General features: G+C 40.4%; 1 protein-coding gene across 1 annotated transcript in view; it reads left to right on the top strand.

The window, feature by feature from the left end:
* The window catches only part of DMD (dystrophin), a 2,524,637-nt gene that overhangs the window by 909,465 nt on the left and 1,595,106 nt on the right, over positions 1–20,066 (top strand). The window contains exon 13 of the mRNA XM_066577956.1: positions 11,590–11,709. Within this exon, the coding sequence (XP_066434053.1) occupies positions 11,590–11,709 (120 nt within the window). The remainder of the gene's footprint in view (positions 1–11,589; positions 11,710–20,066) is intronic.

Below are 20,066 nucleotides of genomic sequence, written 5' to 3'. Positions count from 1 at the left end.
AGTTTTTGTAGATAATAAATAAGGATTATTGAATCTACCCCACAAGATTTCCCAACAAGGGGTTCCAGGGTTTGTTCTGGATAAGAATTCTGGCATGCTTTTCCTTCACTTGTACAAAGTTAATCTGAAATAGTTGTGGGAGTAGGAGTTCTTTGAGAGGGGAAACATTTTTAGGGGTTCTTTCATACTAACAGTGTTTGATTGGCTATCACTGCCTTAATAGATTAGTGGAAAAAAGCCATTCGCATATACTCATAGAATCATAGAATGGTAGAGTTGGAAGTGACCTCCAGGGTCATCTGGTCCAACCCCCTGCTCAGTGCAGGATTACGAAATCATTCCTAATGGAAATAGTACTCATTCAAATGAATGGGTAGTATTTCCATTCCATTTTCGGCCCCAAAATCGGACTGAAAAATCATTTGTATGCATATAGCCTAAGGCTGTTTCCACATAACAACAACTAGTCCATTACCACTATTCTTATGAAACATTTCTGTAACCTTGAGAATTACAGCTGAGAACTGCTGTTTTGCTTTTACATTCAGTTATATAATTATATTATGTTTTTTTCCTAACAAAGAGAGTTTATGAAGCACAAAAGTCACCTTAGGTTAAAAGGTAAAAATTTAGATTTCAAATAAAAGTATCTACCGGTATTATCTGAAATGCTGTATTATTTTTGCAGATATCAACTAATTTCAGGGCCACTGCTTTAGGATTCTCTTACTCTGCAGGTTATTATCTGGGCATCTTTTCTTCCACTGGGAAAATACTTTTTTGTATTCACATTTAGGTTTAGATTTATATTGTACATATTGAACAGATTCATTGTTTTTGGCAAAATTAATGGATATTTTGACTAGTGCATAGAATTTAAACTTTTCAAAATATGAGAAAAAAATCTGAAAGGAAAGTTCAATAGATTCCAGATTTCTTGGATGAGAAATAGGACATGCAAAGTCCATGAATGTGCATTGGCCATGTATATTTGACATCACATAGATGGTTGTCTATGAGCTGTCCGATACAAGTTGTGCCTTAGTCCCTCAAATGCATCTCACAGTTAAGTGCCACTAGCCTTAGTAAGAAGTTATAGTGTGTTTCCACTAATTAGCAAATACTTAAGTTTGTCACAGATGTCGCTGCCGATTCCCTGACCATAGCGAATGAGCACTTCCATATATTCTCTTAAAGGGCCAGTGTGCACCCTAAACATGTACACCAGGGGCGTAACTATAGAGGATGCAGGGGATGTGGTTGCACCCGGGCCCAGGAGCCTTGGGGGGCCCATTAGGCCTCTCTTCTCCATATAGGGAACCCAGTACTATGAATAAAGCATTATAGTTGTGGACCCCATTCCAGATTTTGCATTGGGGCCCAGGAGCTTCAAGTTACGCCTCTGATGTACACTACCATTCCCCAGCCAGGTCCTGCTACATTAGGCATGCTTTTCATATGGAGCACGTCTAAGCAACCTAAACAGATAGAGCAGATACTAACATTTTAAAAAGTTTAGGATGAGATTCTTTCCATGGCTGAACTAAAAGCATAAAGGAACAGTTAAAACTATATTCATAAAGACGTATTTTCTTATTTAGCAAATCATTAATTGGTCTATTGATAACGGAGTCCAGATAGAAATGATTTATTAAATCAATAAACAAATATTTGTGTTACTGGTAAATGTTAATTTACTAAATTCAATGATCTGAAATTTCGTCCTGCCAATAACAATATATTAGGACAGTGCGGAATGAAGAGATTCTGCTTAAAGGAGATGTCCCGCGCCGAAACGGGTTTTTTTTTTTTTAAACCCCCCCCCCCCGTTCGGCGCGAGACAACCCCGATGCAGGGGTTAAAAAAACCACCCGCACAGCGCTTACCTGAATCCCGGCGGTCCGGTGACTTCAATACTTACCGCTGAAGATGGCCGCCGGGATCTTCTACCTTCGTGGACCGCAGCTCTTCTGTGCGGTTCACTGCCGATTCCAGCCTCCTGATTGGCTGGAATCGGCATGTGACGGGGCGGAGCTACACGGAGCCGCTCTCTGGCACGAGCGGCTCCATAGAAGAAAGCAGAAGACCCGGACTGCGCAAGCGCGGCTAATTTGGCCATCGGAGGGCGAAAATTAGTCGGCACCATGGAGACGAGGACGCTAGCAACGGAGCAGGTAAGTAAAAAACTTTTTATAACTTCTGTATGGCTCATAATTAATGCACAATGTACATTACAAAGTGCATTATTATGGCCATACAGAAGTGTATAGACCCACTTGCTGCCTCGGGACATCTCCTTTAACTGATAACACTGCTCACAACTACAAACTGTTTTTTATTCAATATTAGAGTAATTATTGCACATTAAGGGAGCACAGGAATATAATTTGGGATTCCATTCATGACTCTTCTCTTGTCTTTACTTGTGAGAAATCCCCAGGTTTTATGTGATCATCGCAGTTATTATGCAGTATGAATTAGTCAGGTTCAATTTACTGAAAATCTAACCATGGAATGTTAGGCGGGACAACCTATTTTAACAGGTGGGCTATCAATGCCATTTTGACATTTGTATATCATTGCATTGTACGTTATAATTAATTTCATTTAAAGTTTTCTTTAGTTTAATTTTCATTTAACTTATTATATAGCATATTATTGTCACATCTGGTATGACTAGTTTACAGAACCAATAGTGACTAATTTCAGGTACAAAAACGGAGCACAGCAAGGAACGAGAAATGCTAATCTTTACAGACTAATTAATAATATTATAACCAAATATAACTAGTTACTGGGGACAAGGACAAGAATACCAGAAACACATGATCCCAACTGGTCTCTCAAAACGAAGCACCCATCCTGAAAAGAACCACCCCACTACGGAAGATACCGGAACCATTCTGAGCCTACCTGGTGACTGCTGCACTAACACTTAATTCCTAAAGCTAATAAACCTAGAGTACAAAAATTGACTGACACACAACTCCAAAACTAATATAGTACTCAGCTTTTTCTGGCACAGTGTATAGCCAGTACACAATCAGTATAACCATTAACTTGTGTTCAAAGAGCTGGACTGAATGGCACTAGCAGTGAACTTGATTGAGTGGCTGAGCAGAAAAGTTAGGGACCTAACACATGGGATGAAAAAGGCAGCATGACATCTGCAGTAACATGCCCGCATTTACATGTTATAATGTAAGCCTAAGAAGAACAGTAACCCTCTGGCTAACCCTCCATGGCAGACAGAAATGGATCCACACAGTGCAGCGTCTCACCTCAGTCCCGGGCGGCATTTCTAGCATGCGTCCCACCCGGCCGCCGCCTCACACCTCCTTCCCTGCCACAGCCTCAGCCCTCTGCTTGACACCTCTATCACTGTCGCCACCTCAGGCCTCCGTCCCCACCTCCGTCCGTGAGCTCCGTACAGTGCAGCATCTCACCTCTGCATTTCTGCCATGCGTGTCACCCGGCCGCCGTCTCACACCTCCCTCCCTGGCAGCATCTCAGCCCTCCCTGATGGCCACTGGCTGTGAGCTCCATGCCAGCAGCCGCATGTGTGCCTTGTGATGGGCACTCCCCCACTCACAGCTGGCAATCAAAATACATTCTGCCATAAAAGCAGAGTAAGTTGCCTTTAGCCTTCCTGCTGCCCAGGTTGGGGGAAGCAACTTGCAGCTGTGGCTACGGCGCTGCACCACTGGTGGCTGCTCCATCGATTTTCTATCAATTTTTAGTGCCCTTCCAGGACCTGGTGCCCAACAACCTGTGCAGCCAACCACGTATATGGGGCGTCACCCCCTTGTCAATTTTGGCTCAACCAGAAATTCCTGGTGGTGTCAAGATACAATAATGCCGTAGTGTGGATATGCAAAATGCTAGATAAAATGAACCTACTCTACACAATGTTTTTGTACCTGTCACTAAAGCGATACTGATTTGGCTTCCCTCTCTGTTCAGGTTGGTGGCCTGAAAGAGGATGTTGGATTTATATTCATTGTATAAAAAATCAAGCACCTAGAAGGAGTTGCTGGAATCAAATTAAACTTTCTATTTGTGATTGTAATGTTAATTTAAGTAAGTGATTACAATATCAGAGCAAAAGCATAATTTATTGCAGAAAACTGAACACTTGCAGGGAGGCTCTAGAACTCTTTTGGTACGCCTCTAGCTTGGATGCAAGATGGGATACAGGTGGGATTAGAGGCATACACTTTTTGTATGGTATCCTCCACCATATCGCTTCATATTATTTATAACTGAGCCTCCAGATCGTACAAACTTGTATGTTGTTGAAGTTGGCGTCCTAGATAGTCCCATACATGTTCTATCGGTGATAAATCTTGCGACCAGGCAGGTTAGGGAAGTGTGGCAATATTATGGATGCATTCCTGTGACCAAGTATTACCCTGCTGGAAAATGCCTTTTGGAAGCCTTGCCATGAGAGGCAACACATGTGGCTGCAGGATGTCCTGAGCATATCCCTGAGCTGTCATTGTCTCTTGTACCACTACTAGAGGTGACCAATTGTTGTATGCGATAGCTTCCTAGACCACTACACCAGCAAGGGGGCAGTGTACCGCTCTATAGCAAAGGCAGAATTGAGTTGTTCAATCCTAGACCTCCAGGCAAAAACATGGCTGTCATCAGTACCCAAACTAAACCTGGATTTGTTGCTGAAAACAACCTAGTTCCACTCCGTAGCTTTACTGATGTGACACCTTTACCCCATGTGGTTCTAAAGAACTGAACTTAAAACACTATTGGTTTATGTTAAAAAAAAAAACTAAAAAAATGTTTCCTACAAATTAAAACTGTCCTAGTCTAAGGCACTTTGGTTGTCTAGAGCAGCTCTTCCTTTTTTGGTGTTCTAGGGTAGGTGAATGGGTTAGCAGTTCACTTCTGTTAAACTTATTAATGTGTCCTCATGTATTGACCACTGAAACAAGTTGCAATGACACACGTGTATACCGTACATAAATGTGTGCATAACATGCCTGCTTGTCCAGTTTACTTTATCTTTTTTTATCAGTTTATGTATTTTTTTTTAACTCCCTCAATGACAAACACACAGCTGAGCTGCATTCACAAGCCACTGCAAATGGAGGAAATGGCTTGTGGGTGTTAAAAGCAGTACATGTAATTATAGAATGGATAGACAGACTTCAGACACTACCAGAAGATCATAGAATCATAGAATGGTAGAGTTGGAAGGGACCTCAGGGTCATCTGGTCCAACCCTCTGCTCAGTGCAGGATTCACTAAATCATCCCAGACAGATATTCGTCCAGCCTTTGTTTGAACACTTCCATTGAAGGAGAACTCACCACCTCCCGTGGTATCATAATGGGCAGACAGGGTTTAGACAGACACTCGTGCCATCTGTGTCTGGATGGTGGACAACAAAACAGTTGGAGCTGCTCGTGCTTGTCGAATGATCAGATGATTCTGTCTACTGATGATCTGTCGAGGAGCCCTCATGAATTGACTGGTGCCAACACCTCCCAACAGTCTGGCCAGAGCTTCACAGCTGGCGGGCAATTAATCGATAGGGTCATCCAGCTTCTCGCATTCCACTAGCTCATCCCGTCTCAAATTCTGTTAACTGGGAGATATCTCTTTGATTGCATCATGCAGGCCTTTATAGTGGTCAACAAGCTCTACACAAGCGGAAAAAGAGGTCTGCTACACAGAAGTAGCCTCTGAGAGTATTTTTATAAGCCAAGAGTGGAACCACTTTTAGGGCCTCAGGTGGAAAGACTGTTCATCTAATCACACCACAACTTTAATCATTTGCATATAGATGCACTCCTTCAACATGCTTGATTATTTTTTGACAAGGAATGTTAAAGGCACGATTTGCAGAAAGTTGCTGAAAGATTGTCTAAGGGTGCAGTCAGACGAGTGATTTTTTTTACGAATGTATAGGTGACCGCAACAAAAAAATTGCAGAAAAAAAATCATACATCACCTAGAAGCGATGTCCGGCTCTTCTCCATGGTCCCCTTCACTCTTCTTCTTAGTTTTTTCTGGCCGCGGATTAAAAAACCCCCGCCTCCGGAAAGCACTGCCTCTGATTCGCTGAGCGCTTTGACCAATCAGAGGCAGCGCTCAGCCATTCAATAGTATCTGTAGTGTGAGATGCTATGAAAGCAATTATACAAGGTCATAATATACAAAAGAGTAGCTTACATACGGGAAGTCTAAATCTTGGGATGTTATTTGTGCCCTTCAGCTAAGAGCTTTAGATGCAAAGCAAGTGTATATATAGTCTCCCACTAAAAAGGAATTGGAAAGAGGCATAGTCTCAACTAAGAGGTGTTGTCTTAATTCCTAAATCGAGAAAGGAGTTGTCTCTTCCTGATTCCTATTGTGCAATATTTCTGTTGACCACTGATGTTAAAATCTTGTTGCAGATACTTTTGAATAGATTACTTTAAGTCATGACTCATTTAATACAGTTATTTATTACAGTTTCTTCTGTTATGACATGCATTTGTTGCTCAGGCCCGGACAGTATCTATTCTTACTTTTTTGTACAGAGCACAAGTGAACTTGGTGTTGCGTGCCATACTATGTGTGGGTGGGGGAATCACCCTGCCCTGATTTAAATGGCTATTACGTCAAACAAGTTGTCGATGTTCGCAGGTATGCGCAGCCTTTTGTACATACCTGCACGTACATATTTGCGCACCTCTCATAGACCTCTATAAGCCTCTTTTATGTGAAAATACGCACAAAATAGAACAGGTACTGTTATTTTGCGCCTGCAAAAACCATACGTGCAACAAAAAGAAATGAGAATGAACCCATTAAAATTAAATGAAAACGCACTAAAAAAAAACTTGTGTGAAGGACCCCTTAAATAGGTTTTCAGGAACTAAAGAATTAATGACCCCACCTTGTCATTCAGGCTGCACTGGACTAAGCTTCAGCAATAGACACTGTGGCATATACACTTAAGCCAATATGACTGTGTTTGTCACAGGCCTCTCGCAAGCCAAGTCAGAAACCTATTGTACACTGATGAGGGGCAAGCACCTCGAAACAGCTGTCTGCGTGTGGATTCTGGCTTGGCTTTCAATTCCCAGTCGTTGTTACAAGGCTTGTATAAAGAGTCTAATATTCACTTGCAGAAATGTTGCAATCCAATAGGTGAGGCTGCAGAGGAATAGTTCCATCTCCCTTATTTGCATACACATACTCACTGTCAAATCTATACCAAAAAATTAGTCCCTGGAAAGGCTTATGCATTACTTACAGGATATGTATTACTTGTAATGCAAATTTGTGTTCAAACCTCAAAATCAAAAACTGCTACAATTCCAAGTAGGAGCCAAGAAGCAAAATGCATTCAATGCATGTCTAAGACATTAGCTATTCTACTGAAAGGAAGCTGGCAATATATCAATGTGCAGTAGAAGAGCAATATTCATTTTACAGCTGTTCGGCTATGTGCATTACACAGTAGTCAACCAAACTGTTGTGCTTCCTTGGAAATTGTTTATGTGGTAGTTTCTGAAATAGAAAGTTCAGGATGAGCAAAATTTGTTTAAATTCATAGATTTTATAGAGGTTGCTCAGTGATATGTTACACATAAATGAATGGAAATGTTGCAAACTCTCATGTGGAAAAATAAAAAAAAGAAGTAAAAATAATTATGTCAGTAAACAAGCAAATCATCTGCCCTTCTGTTTTATAAGTTCTGTGCTGAGAACATATTAAACAAGCCTGTTGCTCTTAAAATCTTTTACATAAATTGCTTGGGAAAAAAAAGCGTAAAAGCCTGAATTGAGACAAGAAAATAATTAGTCTAGTCTTATTACATCCATTCATTATGAAATAGAAAGGCTGTTCTTAACACAAGCAGATGACTATTAAATTGGGTAATGCAACCATGCTGTTAATAAGTGCCCAGTATAACATATTGCTCATGGCAGAAGTAACAAGATTCAATTGTTACATGTGCTTTTCTGATTCTTTTAATAAAGGATAATTTTGCTGATACTTCATTTTTTTCTATGAAAAAGTTTGACAGTTTCCTTTTATAGTGTGAACTGCAATACCTTTATAAGTATAATTTCCAAGTACTGTATAATATGACCAAGTGTGTTTCATGTGCAACTTAACCCTTTCCAGTCCACTGTCTGACGTCTGAAGACATTATGATTTAAGGCTGTACAGCTCCGATGTTGGAAGACGTCCGTTAGGGTTCTCTTACTGTATATTGCCAGCCTCTCTGCTGTCGGAGCCTATCCAATGTGTCACCTCATGCAGTACTGGCTTTAGCCAGCATATAGCATCATTGTATAACGGCAGAAAAAGAGTACGCCCCCTAGAAAAACCAGGATACAAATTGGATTGGAAAGGAGTAAATGCATTACAATACTGTAAAAAGCAAAAAAACAAGCAACAAATAAAAAATTGAAAAAATGTATAGAAGCATAAAAGAGATAGGCTCCATCAACACCTGAATTTCAACACCCGATCCTTTTGTTCCACCTCAAGATAAGCTGTTGTCAGAACTATCTGGCAGCAGCTTTTCCTGCTCTTCAATCATGGGAACAAAGCATTTGTGTTTGAAGGATTTGGGAGAAAAAGCTAGTCTACGGATATTGAAGGTTTATGGGCACTTTTATAATAATGCAAGTCAAAAATAGGTCAGAAATCAATATATATAAGTAACCTTAGTATTTACGAAATAAATAGCTACTTGTGTATAATGAATATAATACTTCAAGGCAACTGGTTATAGTTGGCAGTTGACATGCAGCAGTTAGCAGGTCTTGCAGAAATTTTTGTGGGTTCAGACAAATTTAGACTAATGCGTATTAATACCTCTGGTTTCACTAACGTTGTACTTTTTTCATTTTAATATATAATTATAAATATATGAACAATGCTGGGTAGGCATTGTAGGCTAAAACACTGTTTTTGAGAGGGATGTAAAGACAGACATGGCTAATAGTAAGTGATATACTGTGTTGCAGTTACTGAAATCACATCTACACTGCTCATTATTATTGTACCCTGTCCTCCAGGATGCTATTATTCCTCTGTATGCACTGCAGAGAATTATGCTTCAATCTCATAGCACTTAGAACCCAGTTCAAGGTTCTGTCCGAGATCACCATCTAGATGGTCAAAAACAACATCTAGACAAGGCTGGACAGCTCCATAGGCTGCCATTGGTAAACTGTACACCAAAGCTGCAAACGTTTTTCCTTATTTTAGCAGGTTTCTGCTTAATTTAAGCATTTTGGCTAGACAAAACCACGTAGATGTCATTTTTACCCATCCAAATGGAGCTCTGAGGCAAAACTCTGTATAGGTTCTTAGCACTATGAAAAGGAAGCCTTGGGGAGCAGAATCTACTGTTTTCTCCATGTGTAGTGAGAGCATGATAAAAGCTGTTTCTACCCACTAGCTCAGGAAAGACTGAAATTTAGAAACATAATCTGCAGAGGAGAAAAGTCATTAAAATATAGGATAGTAGTTATTTAATTGTCAGAAATAGCACGATGTGTCAAGTACATACACATGGCAGCTCATTTTCAAAGTGAGGGTACGCTTGAAATATTTGTGATTGTATTTACATTTTCTACTTGATCTCTTACATAATAACATAGTATGCTAGGCTGAAAAAGACATATGTCCATCCAGTTCAACCTAATTTCTCCCTACCACCCTAATGTTGATCCAGAGCTAGGCAAAAAAAACCAATGAGGTAGAAGTCAATGTTTTCACATTTAAAGAAAAGAAATTCCTTCCTGACTCCAAGTCTGGCCATCAGAATAATCCCTGGATTAACAACCCTTTTAAAGTAATTAGTGACTAGAACATATAATATTGTATCGCTCAAGAAAAGCATCCAGGATCCTCTTAAACTCTTTTATCGCCATCGCCACGTCCTCAGTCAGAGAGTTCCACAGTCTCACTGATGTAGCAGTAAAAAAAATGCTTCTATGCTGTTGTAGGAACCTTCTTTCCTCTAGATGTAGACAATGCCCCCATGTTACTGTCACAGTCCGGGGTATAAACAGATCATGGGGGAGAGTTCTGTATTGTCCCCTGATATATTTATATATATTTATTAGTCACCCCTCTGACATCTTTTTTTCTAAACTAAATAACATCAATTTTGATAACCTCTCTGAGTATTGTAGTCTGACCATTTTATTTAATACTTTAGTTGCCCACCTTTGAACCTGCTTAAGGCTCAGTCACACGGGCTCATTGGCGCCCGTGTTACTGCAGCCAGCAGATGGCCGTACTTCAAGACGGACGTCTCTCTGCAGGGCCGGGAGGAAGAACATGTGACCGGCTTCATTGCCGGTCATGTGTTCTTTCATCAGCGCTGGAGAGAGACGGCCGTCTTCAGGTATGTCCATCTGCTGGCTGCAGTAACTGCCAGTCACACAGGCGCATCGGCGCCGGTGTACGGGTGCCGATGCGCTCGTGTGACTGAGCCCTTAAGCTCTGATACCCTGTTTACCCCCAAAATAAGACAGAGTCTTATATTAATTTTTGCTCCAAACAATTTCACTTTTTTACCTGTATAGCTGCCTGGACACTATTTAAATAGTTTTTTTTATTAACTGTAACTAGGGATTAATTTTGGAGTAGAGCTTATATTTCAAGCATCCTCAAGAATCCTGAAAATTCGTGCTAGGGCTTATTTTAGGGGTAGGTCTTATTTTCAGGGGAACAGGGTGTGTCCTTTTGAGTTTCAGCCCCCAAAGTGTACCCAAGGTTTCTTGTGTGATCTAACCAGAGACTTGTAAAGAGGAAGAACAATGTTCTTGTCAAGTGCCCCTATACCTCCTTTGATGCACCCCATGCTCCTATTTTCCTTGGCAGCAGCTGTCTGACACTGGTTGCTCCAGTTAAGTTTACAGTTAACTAAAATCTCCAAGTCCTTTTCCATGTCAGTGTTACCCAGTGGTTTCCCATTCAGTGTCTAATGGTGACATGCATTTCCTCTGGCCATGTGCATAACCTTACATTTATTACTGTTAAACCTCATTTGCCACTTTGCTGCCCAGGTCCCTAATTTATCCAGATCCATTTGCAAACTCTTGCTGTGCTATCCTGTGTTAATTTCTTACATAGCTTTGTATCATCTGCAAATATTGATATTTTACTGTGCAATCCTTCTACCAGGTCATTAATAAATATATTAAAAAGAATAGGTAACGATGACCCAATCAAAGTATGTACCATTTATAACCACCCTCTGCTTCCTATCACTGAACAGTTACTTACCCACTTACACACATTCTCGCCCAGACCAAGCATTCTTATTTTATATACCAACCTTTTATGTGGCACAGTATCAAACACTTTGGAAAAGTCCAGATACACAAGATCCAATAACTCTCCCCGGTGCAGTCTAGAACGTACCTCCTTGTACAAGCTGATCAGATTGGTTTGATAACCCCATGCTGATATGGAGCTGTACAGTTATTTTCCTTGAGGTACTCCAACATAGGATCTCTTGGAAACCCTCCAAATATTTTATCCAGAGTAGTTGAAAGTGATAGTTAAAAAACTTGTATTTGTATTAAATCTTTTTCTTTTTTCAGGTTTTACAAGATGACTTGGAGCAAGAACAAGTTAGAGTTAATTCGCTTACGCATATGGTGGTGGTAGTCGATGAAGCAAGTGGAGACAACGCTACAGCTGCACTAGAAGAACAGCTGCAGGCAAGTATATACTGTTTGCATTTTAGTGTTTTTTCCAGTGTTTTAATAAGTAAATAAATTAATAGTAATGCAACAGGGTTAACTTTACTATTGTTTTGTTCACTACCAAGATAAATCAGTATAATATCCTGCAGTATATGGAAAACACATTAAGTACAACTCCTGATACAGTATCATGATATGTAAAATTACCAAATCAGTTTTGCTGCAGTTGTAAAATTAGTTCCAGCACATTTGAACATATGTTAACACTTTTCTTTTATCTTTATTTTAATATGGAGCTTCCTTTATTTACCTTCATTTTTAACCCCTTTGCTCTTGAAGATATATTTATTAGAGATGAGCGAGCATACTCGTCAGAGCTTGATACTCGTTCGAGTATTAGGGTGTTTGAGATGCTCGTTACTCGTAACTAGTACCACGCGATGTTCGGGTTACTTTCACTTTCTTCCCTGAGAAATTTGCGCGCTTTTCTGGCCAATAGAAAGACAGGGAAGGCATTACAACTTCCCCCTGCAACGTTCAAGCCCTATACCACCCCCCTGCAGTGAGTGGCTGGCGAGATTAGGTGTCACTCGAGTATTGAAATCTGCCCCTCCCACGGCTCGCCTCAGATGCATTCTGACATTAGTTCAGGGAAAGTGCTATCGTGCTGGAGCTGCTATAGGGAGAGTGTTAGGAGTATTTTAGGTTTCAAGAACCCCAACGGTCCTCCTTAAGGCCATAAATCTTCTCTATATGCGCTCAATGGGGCCGGCGGCAGCAGCGCCGACCCCATTGAGAACATATAGAAGACAAATCCTTCTTCTCTGCCACAGCTGTAACAGCTGTGGCAGAGAACGATGTTTGCCCATTGAATTAAATGGAGCCAGCAATACAGCAGGTTCCACTGAAAGCAATGGGCTGCCGGCGATTGCAGGATAAATTGTCGGGAAGGGGTTAAATATATAACCCTTTCCCTGCAATTCATCCAGAAATGTGTTACAATAAAAATATATACCGGTGTATAAGGCGACGGGGCATATAAGACGACCCCCCAACTGTCACCTTATACGCCGGCAATACAGTGGAGCAAAGAATAAAAATCATTACTTACTTCTTCTGACGTTCTGCGGCGCTCCTGCAGGCTGTCACTCCCTCCTGGTGTTCTGCGGTGCTCCTGCAGGCTGTTGCTCCCTCCTGGTTCCCGGCAGAGCATTGATTTCTCTACGGAGGGCTTTAAATCCCCGCCTCCAGAAACACACGTGCCTTCAGCCAATCACAGCCAATGACAATGATGTCATTGAATGGCTGTGATTGGCTGTGTTTCTGGAGGCGGGGATTTCAAGCCCTGCATCCAGAAAGCAATACTCTGCTGTGGACCAGGAGGGAGCAACAGCCTGTAGGAGCGCCGCAGAACGTCAAAAGAAGTGAGTAATGATTTTTATTCTTTGCTCCGCTGTATTCCCGGCGTATAAGGTGACAGTTGGGGGGTCGTCTTATACGCCCCGTCGCCTTATACGCCGGTATATATTTTTATTGTAACACATTTCTGGATGAATTGCAGGGAAGGGCTTATATATTTAACCCCTTCCCAACAATTCATCCTGCGATCGCCGGCAGCCCATTGCTTTCAGTGGAACCTGCTGAATTGCTGGCTCCATTGAATTCAATGGGCAAACATCGTTCTTCTCTGCCACAGCTGTTACAGCTATGGCAGAGGAGAACGATCTTTACGCTGACAGTGCGGGGGGGGGGGCACTCTTGCCGCTATTGTGGCTTAACCCCTTGAGTGGCACGCCCGGAAAAGTTCCGTGACGAGCTCCACTGCTCATAGCAACATAGCCCGGAAGATTTCCGGGCTATGTATCACTATGGGAGCTGCAGAGCACAATGCCACAAGCTGTGACAGTGTGCTCTGCCTGCACAGACCCACAGAGAACAAAGCAAGGGCTTTGAAAAACCAGCAGAAGATATTGCCGACATGTCGGCAATGTCCTGCTTTGTTTACAGGTTGCCATAGAGACCATCGGCTTGTCAGAAGCAAGCCGATGGTCTCTGTGGCAGGGAGAGCTGGTTGTTAGCTGTCAGAGGACAGCTAGGTACTAGCTCTTACAGCAGAGATCAGAGAAAACCTCCGATCTCTGCTGTGTTAACCCTTTACATGCTGCAGTCTATGTGACTGCAGCATGTAAAGGGCTGTCACTGCAGCATGTAAAGGGCTGTCACCATCGGACCCCTGGAATGTGATCAGGGATCCTGATGGGTCCCTGTGGAAGTCCCCTAAAGGGACAAAAAAAAATAAAAAATTTTTAAAAAATTTAAAAAAAAAAAAGTAAAAAAATTATTAAAAAAATAAAAAAAACACTTGTCTCCCTTTACTTTGTAAAAAATCAAAAATACAATCACACATGTGGTATCCATGTGCGTCGTAATGACCCAGAGAAGAAAGTTAATACATTATTTAACCCCTTAATGACATGGCCCCTTTTTTTTTTTTCCCCATTTCTTTTTTTCCTCCCCCCTGTTTAAAAAATCACAACTTGTCCCGCAAAAAACAAGCCCTCATATGGCCATGTCAATGGAAAAATGAAAAAGTTATGGCTCTTGAGACGCAACTGCAAAACTAGTTGAAATTCAATGATTAGACCATTTTAAAAAACCTGCCCTGGTGGGCACGACAGGGTGGTAGGAAACCTGCCACTCAAGGGGTTAATAGTGGGACCTGGGAACTTGAGATGCAGCCCAACATGTAGCCCCTCGCCTGCCCTATCCGTTGCTGTGTCGTTCCCATCACTTTGTAGAATTGCCCAGATTTTCACAAACGAAAACCTTAGCGAGCATCGGCGATATACAAAAATGCTCGGGTCGCCCATTGACTTCAATGGGGTTCGTTACTCGAAACGAACCCTCGAGCATTGCGAAAATTTCGTCCCGAGTAACGAGCACCCGAGCATTTTGGTGCTCGCTCATCTCTAATATTTATCCATCTTGGTTGATAGTAAGCCTCTGCTCAATGATGGTTTTACATGTCACACTGAACTCCCGTTGCCATTGTAACCAGAAGATCAGCAGCAGGATCATGGCTGATAAACATAGCTGAGTCCCTGCAACAACTGTGGGGATCGAAATTTAACCCCTTACATGCCACAGTCAATAGTGACTGACTCATATGTCAGCCTATTGCCTCACCTTCACCCCCCCCCCCCCCCAACCAGGGAAGCAATTATAGCTTGGTTTTATGGCAGGTCTCTATGGCAGCTATACGCCTAGCAATTACCTCTGGATCTGCCATCTACAGGAGCTTGTTAGCCCTACTTGGTCTAATACACTATCTGTCAGTGTAAAAAGCATAGAAGTATTGCAATCTATTGTATAAGCAATCACATTGTCAAGTTTCAGTTCATTTTATTGGGTGCAATCACATATCTGTATACCAGTAGGATTAAAATACAAATATTTTTATTCTAATATGAAAAAGGAAATTACATATCAGGGAGGTGGTGCATAAAAAAACTAGGAATTCCTGTGTCATGTTACACTCTCTCAGACCCTGCTCTAGGCATGAGGGCTCGTTTAGACGATAGTGGTTTTAGTGCAGTAAAGGTGCGTGAAAGGATCACAGCTATACTCCACTGAAAATGGTGTGAAAGGGTGATTTCCAGCCCCTAAGTCTCAAGCATAATTAGCTGTTAAATTGCCTGTTCACACAATCGAAAATTGCAAAATTGCAAAAATGCCACAGTTTTTGATGTTTTGATATAGTAGCTTTTTTAAGGGAAAAATACTCTGCATCCAGATATTAGCCGTGCTGATTTTGGTGCAGAATTTTCCATAAGACCACAAATGGTGGAATAATTCTGCCCATGTAAAAGTACTCCTAAAGTAAAAAATGCACGTGCAAAAAAATGCCATCAAAAACACGAGAAAACAACACAAGTATCATTCAAATCCCACTTATGTTTTAAACCAAAAAAGCTAGAATAAGACAATATCTGAAGGGATCTTTGCAGCCGTTTTCAGATGTAAAAGTTGCTATGCTTTCAATTACATTCAATGTCTTTGTCTAAATCCAGCTAAAACCTGTAAATTTGCAAAACACGTTACACAGCATGTAATAAAATAAAGAGCAATATTTTCAGGATTAATTATTTCATAATGAATTAAGAGCTACATTGCCTCTTGAATCCAATTATTTTTAACTCGGCTCCAAAAATCTAAATTAACTATGAAAACTTCTGGAGCAAATTACACATATATATATTTACCACCTTGGTAATATTTTATTACAAATTATGCTATTGTTACACTGTTAACATTATTAATCAGTTTGTACTCTTGAAAAGAAAAACTCTTGTGAGTAAAAATGGGCAACAACATAATGTAATTTATTTATTCTTGAAAAATGGCCAACCATAACAAATCAGTATGCTAACAGTTAGAAGAATAACATGAATCACTGTGCAAAACACAGGTGGCTAAAAGGCTCTAATTATCTTCCTGCTATCCATGATTAGACCACAACTCATTATTACACCTAAAGGCTTGGGATTGTATTCAACTATCTTTTATACTCCTGAGAACGGTGTTCCTTTTTTACTTCTTTAATATTTGAATTGCTTTCTTTGTACCTTGGGTCATTATAACAAAATAGAAGCTTAGCATTAAAAGCATGTACATTAAAAAGTCAATAGGTGCTGAAGCTATTGTGAGCTGAAAAATCTTGTTGCTCTTTAGTCATATTTTTATTTTCTACTGACTGTTATATTAGAGATGTGCTCAGGTTTAAGATTAGAACTGTTTCGCCAGCAACTCTCAGAAGCTTTTCTATATGTGTCAGCCTAAAATGAAAAATAAAAGGCTAAGTAACATTTTATGAATTGTACTACACAATGTTACCTAATTAGGACTTGTTCATGTTCATAATATATATTAAACAATATATTAATATTTATTTCAAGGTATATGGTCTTATTGTACTTACAGAGTAAATAAAACTTATTCCGCAGCGCTTTCAGGTAATTTATTTATTACCCCCAGCAAGCTGGGTACTTATTTTATTGACCTTGGGGGGATGGAAGGCTGAGTCAACCTTGAGCTGGCTACCTGAACCAAGCGGGGATTGAACTTGCAACCTTCAGGTCATGAGCTAGAGCTTAGGACTGCATACTGCTGCCTTAACACTCTGCGACCACATGAGCAAATATAAGGAACTTTAAAGAATATCTTGTTAGAGAAAAATGTGTCTTTTCCCAATTATCACCCACTTCTCCTTCTTCCTCAATATCATTCAATGTACTGATAAAATTCATAGCCATAAGTCCATACACAGAGAGATCAGTTTACATCTGCAGCCCATGAAAGTCCATGAACGGAGGAGGAGGATGGAGCTGCTGGGTAGAAAGATTGTGGTTGCAGCTTCTAGTAAGTGTTTTATCTAACGTCAATGCTGGATTGATAGCGTGCTCTGTGACAGTGTGCTGCAGAGAAAAAGAAAGACTGCTTACCTAAGTGTGCAGAGTATAGGAGATATTATAGCAGCTAGATCTTCAAGCTAAATTCAGGATAAACTGTCCATTAAAAAATGAGCCTACAGGATGAGAAAGCAAGTAAAAAATACAGCTGCAAATTGAAGGCACGTGAAAGGGGAGCATGGACCCAAAGAAGATCCATATATCAAAAGGTCTTATGCACATGACTAAAATATATAACGTGCAATGGGGTTCAGAAAAAGTGGTATATTTTTCACAAAAAAAAGTAAAGTATCTGAAGTTTAGAGCTGCAAAATGCTACCAAAATATAAGGTTTCGCACAAACTCATCATATCCAATTTTTCAGTCTCCAATAAACACACGGCAGAAATTCAGTGCCCATGGAAAATCCCTTATTTCATAGGAAAGCTTTTACAGATTTATACTACAGCATGTTGTGCACTTGAGGTTGAAAATATGCCTCTATTTATTTGTTCTGCTAGATCTGGACATTCTGAAACAGTGCAGATTTATTTTTTTCTTACAAATCCTAGTAGACACAGAAAATTCAGGGCCAACAAAACAGTGTAAATACAAAATTCCAAATTTTGTTTTGCAAAGTATTTTATAGATGGATAGATAGATATGAGAGAGATAGAAGACAGATGGATAGATAGATATGATATATATATATATATATATATATATATATATATATATATATATATATAGATAGATAGATAGATATGAGATACATAGATATGAGATATATAGATAGATATGAGAGAGATAGATAGATACATAGATATGAGATGAATGGATATAAGATAGATAGAAGATAGAAATATGATAGATAGATAGGTAGCTAGATATGAGATAGATAAATATGAGATACCTAGATGACATAGATAGATAGATACCGTGTTTCTCTGAAAATAGGTCCTACCCTGATAGTAACACCTATCGGGTTTTCAGGGGAGGCTTGAAATATAAGGCCTCCTCCGAAAATAGGACCTAGCTCAGGTGCCCCACAAAAAAAAAACACAACACAATACTCACCTGCTTGGCGGCGTCCCGATTGTCTTCGGCGCCACTGTGGTAAGCTGAATAGCTGTGATTGGCTCATCGAGTGCTGGCTGTGATTGGCTGCCGGCACTCAATTAGCCAATTACAGCGTTCGCTTTGCTGGAGGCGGGGTATTCAATGCCCCCGCAAGAGCAGAAGCTCTGCTGTGAGATGAGGAGGATGCAACTTACTGCAGCACCGCCGAAGACCATCGGGAAGCATTGGGACACCGCGGACCAGGTGAGTATAAGCCCTTCCCCCACAAAAAAAAGACAGTGTGAGCTTTTTGGGGCAAAAAATAATATGACAGTGTCTTATTTTCGAGGAAACACGGTAAAAAGATAGATAGATATGAGAGAAATAGATTTGACATAGATAGATAGATAGATAGATAGATAGATAGATAGATAGATAGATAGATAGATAGATATGAGATAGGTAGGTAGATAGATAGATAGATATGAGATAGATAGATAGATAGATAGATAGATAGATAGATAGATAGATAGATAGATAGATAGATATTACATAGACAGATAAATAGATAGATCTTGTGCCCATCTAGTGAAAAATGGCACATGAAACACTGTAATTACATATCTCTTGGTGGTACTAGTATTATGGGTTTCGTTCATTGTGCTCTACATTTTCAGCTATTCTGTTTTTCACATACATACCTCCAATTGTAGGTTTGCTTGCTTCTTACATCCTAAATGAATGCTGTTATTACTGCTTGTCATGAAAATTAGATCAATCAGTATTTTCAACTAGAGAATGTGAAAATGACAAGTCCCTTTCATTGCTCTCATTTTTAATGCAAACAACAAGGATATTTCAGATTTTACGTGACCTTTAGTTTTTCAGTTGGCAAAAGATGATGCATGACCTAAACGGATCCTAAAAATAGAAGAGAGCAGGTGTGTAGCTGCCATCAGTGTAAAATAATTATGAACATTTTCAACAGGGAGCCATTTAAAAAAAATATAGCGTGTTGAATAAAATTCATCATGTCTTTACTGATCGCCTTTCAATCATCATCTTTTCTTGCCAAATTGCTTACAAAAATGCTGACCTTGACTTGTTATCAGATTTATAATACAGGAGTAATAGACTTTTCAGAGGATATCGTTTTTATCTTCACTCCGCATTTTAGGCAGCTATTAAAGGATATGTATCATGAACTTAAGTCTGCTTTCAAATAATTTATCAGAGGTGCAGTTGGAAGTAAAAGCAAGTGTAACCATTGGAATTTATGGCCTTTTTCCACTGGACGACAGTCGGCTAAAGGACTGCATGAGTGCTGACATAATTGCTAAGGTTATTAGTAGAGATGAACGAACGTACTCGAATAAGCACTACTCGTCCGAGTAATGTGCTTTATCCGAGTACCTCCCCGCTCGTCCTGAAAGATTCGGGACGCGCTGCGGAGCGGGGAGCTGCAGGGGAGAGCGGGGAGGAACGGAGGGGAGATCTTTCTCTCCTTCTCTCCCGCCCGCTCTCCCCTGCTCCCCGCTGCGACTCACCTGTCAGCAGCGGAGCGCCCCGAATCTTTCAGGACGAGCGGCAAGATACTCGGATAAAGCAAATTACTCGGACGAGTAGTGCCTATCCGAGTACGTTCGCTCATCTCTAGTTATTAGCGCTCATGCAAAATGTTTAGACAGACAGACTCTGCCGATGGATCGCTGGGTTTTCGCTCGCTTCTTGCTCAGTGCTTCACCTTCTAAGTAAGCCACCCATACTTTTCTTTCTCCTCTAGAAGAGGAGAAAAAGGAGAAGAATAAACACAAAGAGAACATAAAAACTCAATACAGATTTTGCCCTTGGTCAGATTTAAACCTA

Source organism: Eleutherodactylus coqui, chromosome 1, assembly GCF_035609145.1.
Source record: "Eleutherodactylus coqui strain aEleCoq1 chromosome 1, aEleCoq1.hap1, whole genome shotgun sequence".
Lineage (NCBI taxonomy): Eukaryota > Metazoa > Chordata > Amphibia > Anura > Eleutherodactylidae > Eleutherodactylus > Eleutherodactylus coqui.
The sequence above is the reverse complement of the archived record's forward strand: the minus strand, read 5'-3'. Positions and strand labels throughout refer to the sequence as shown.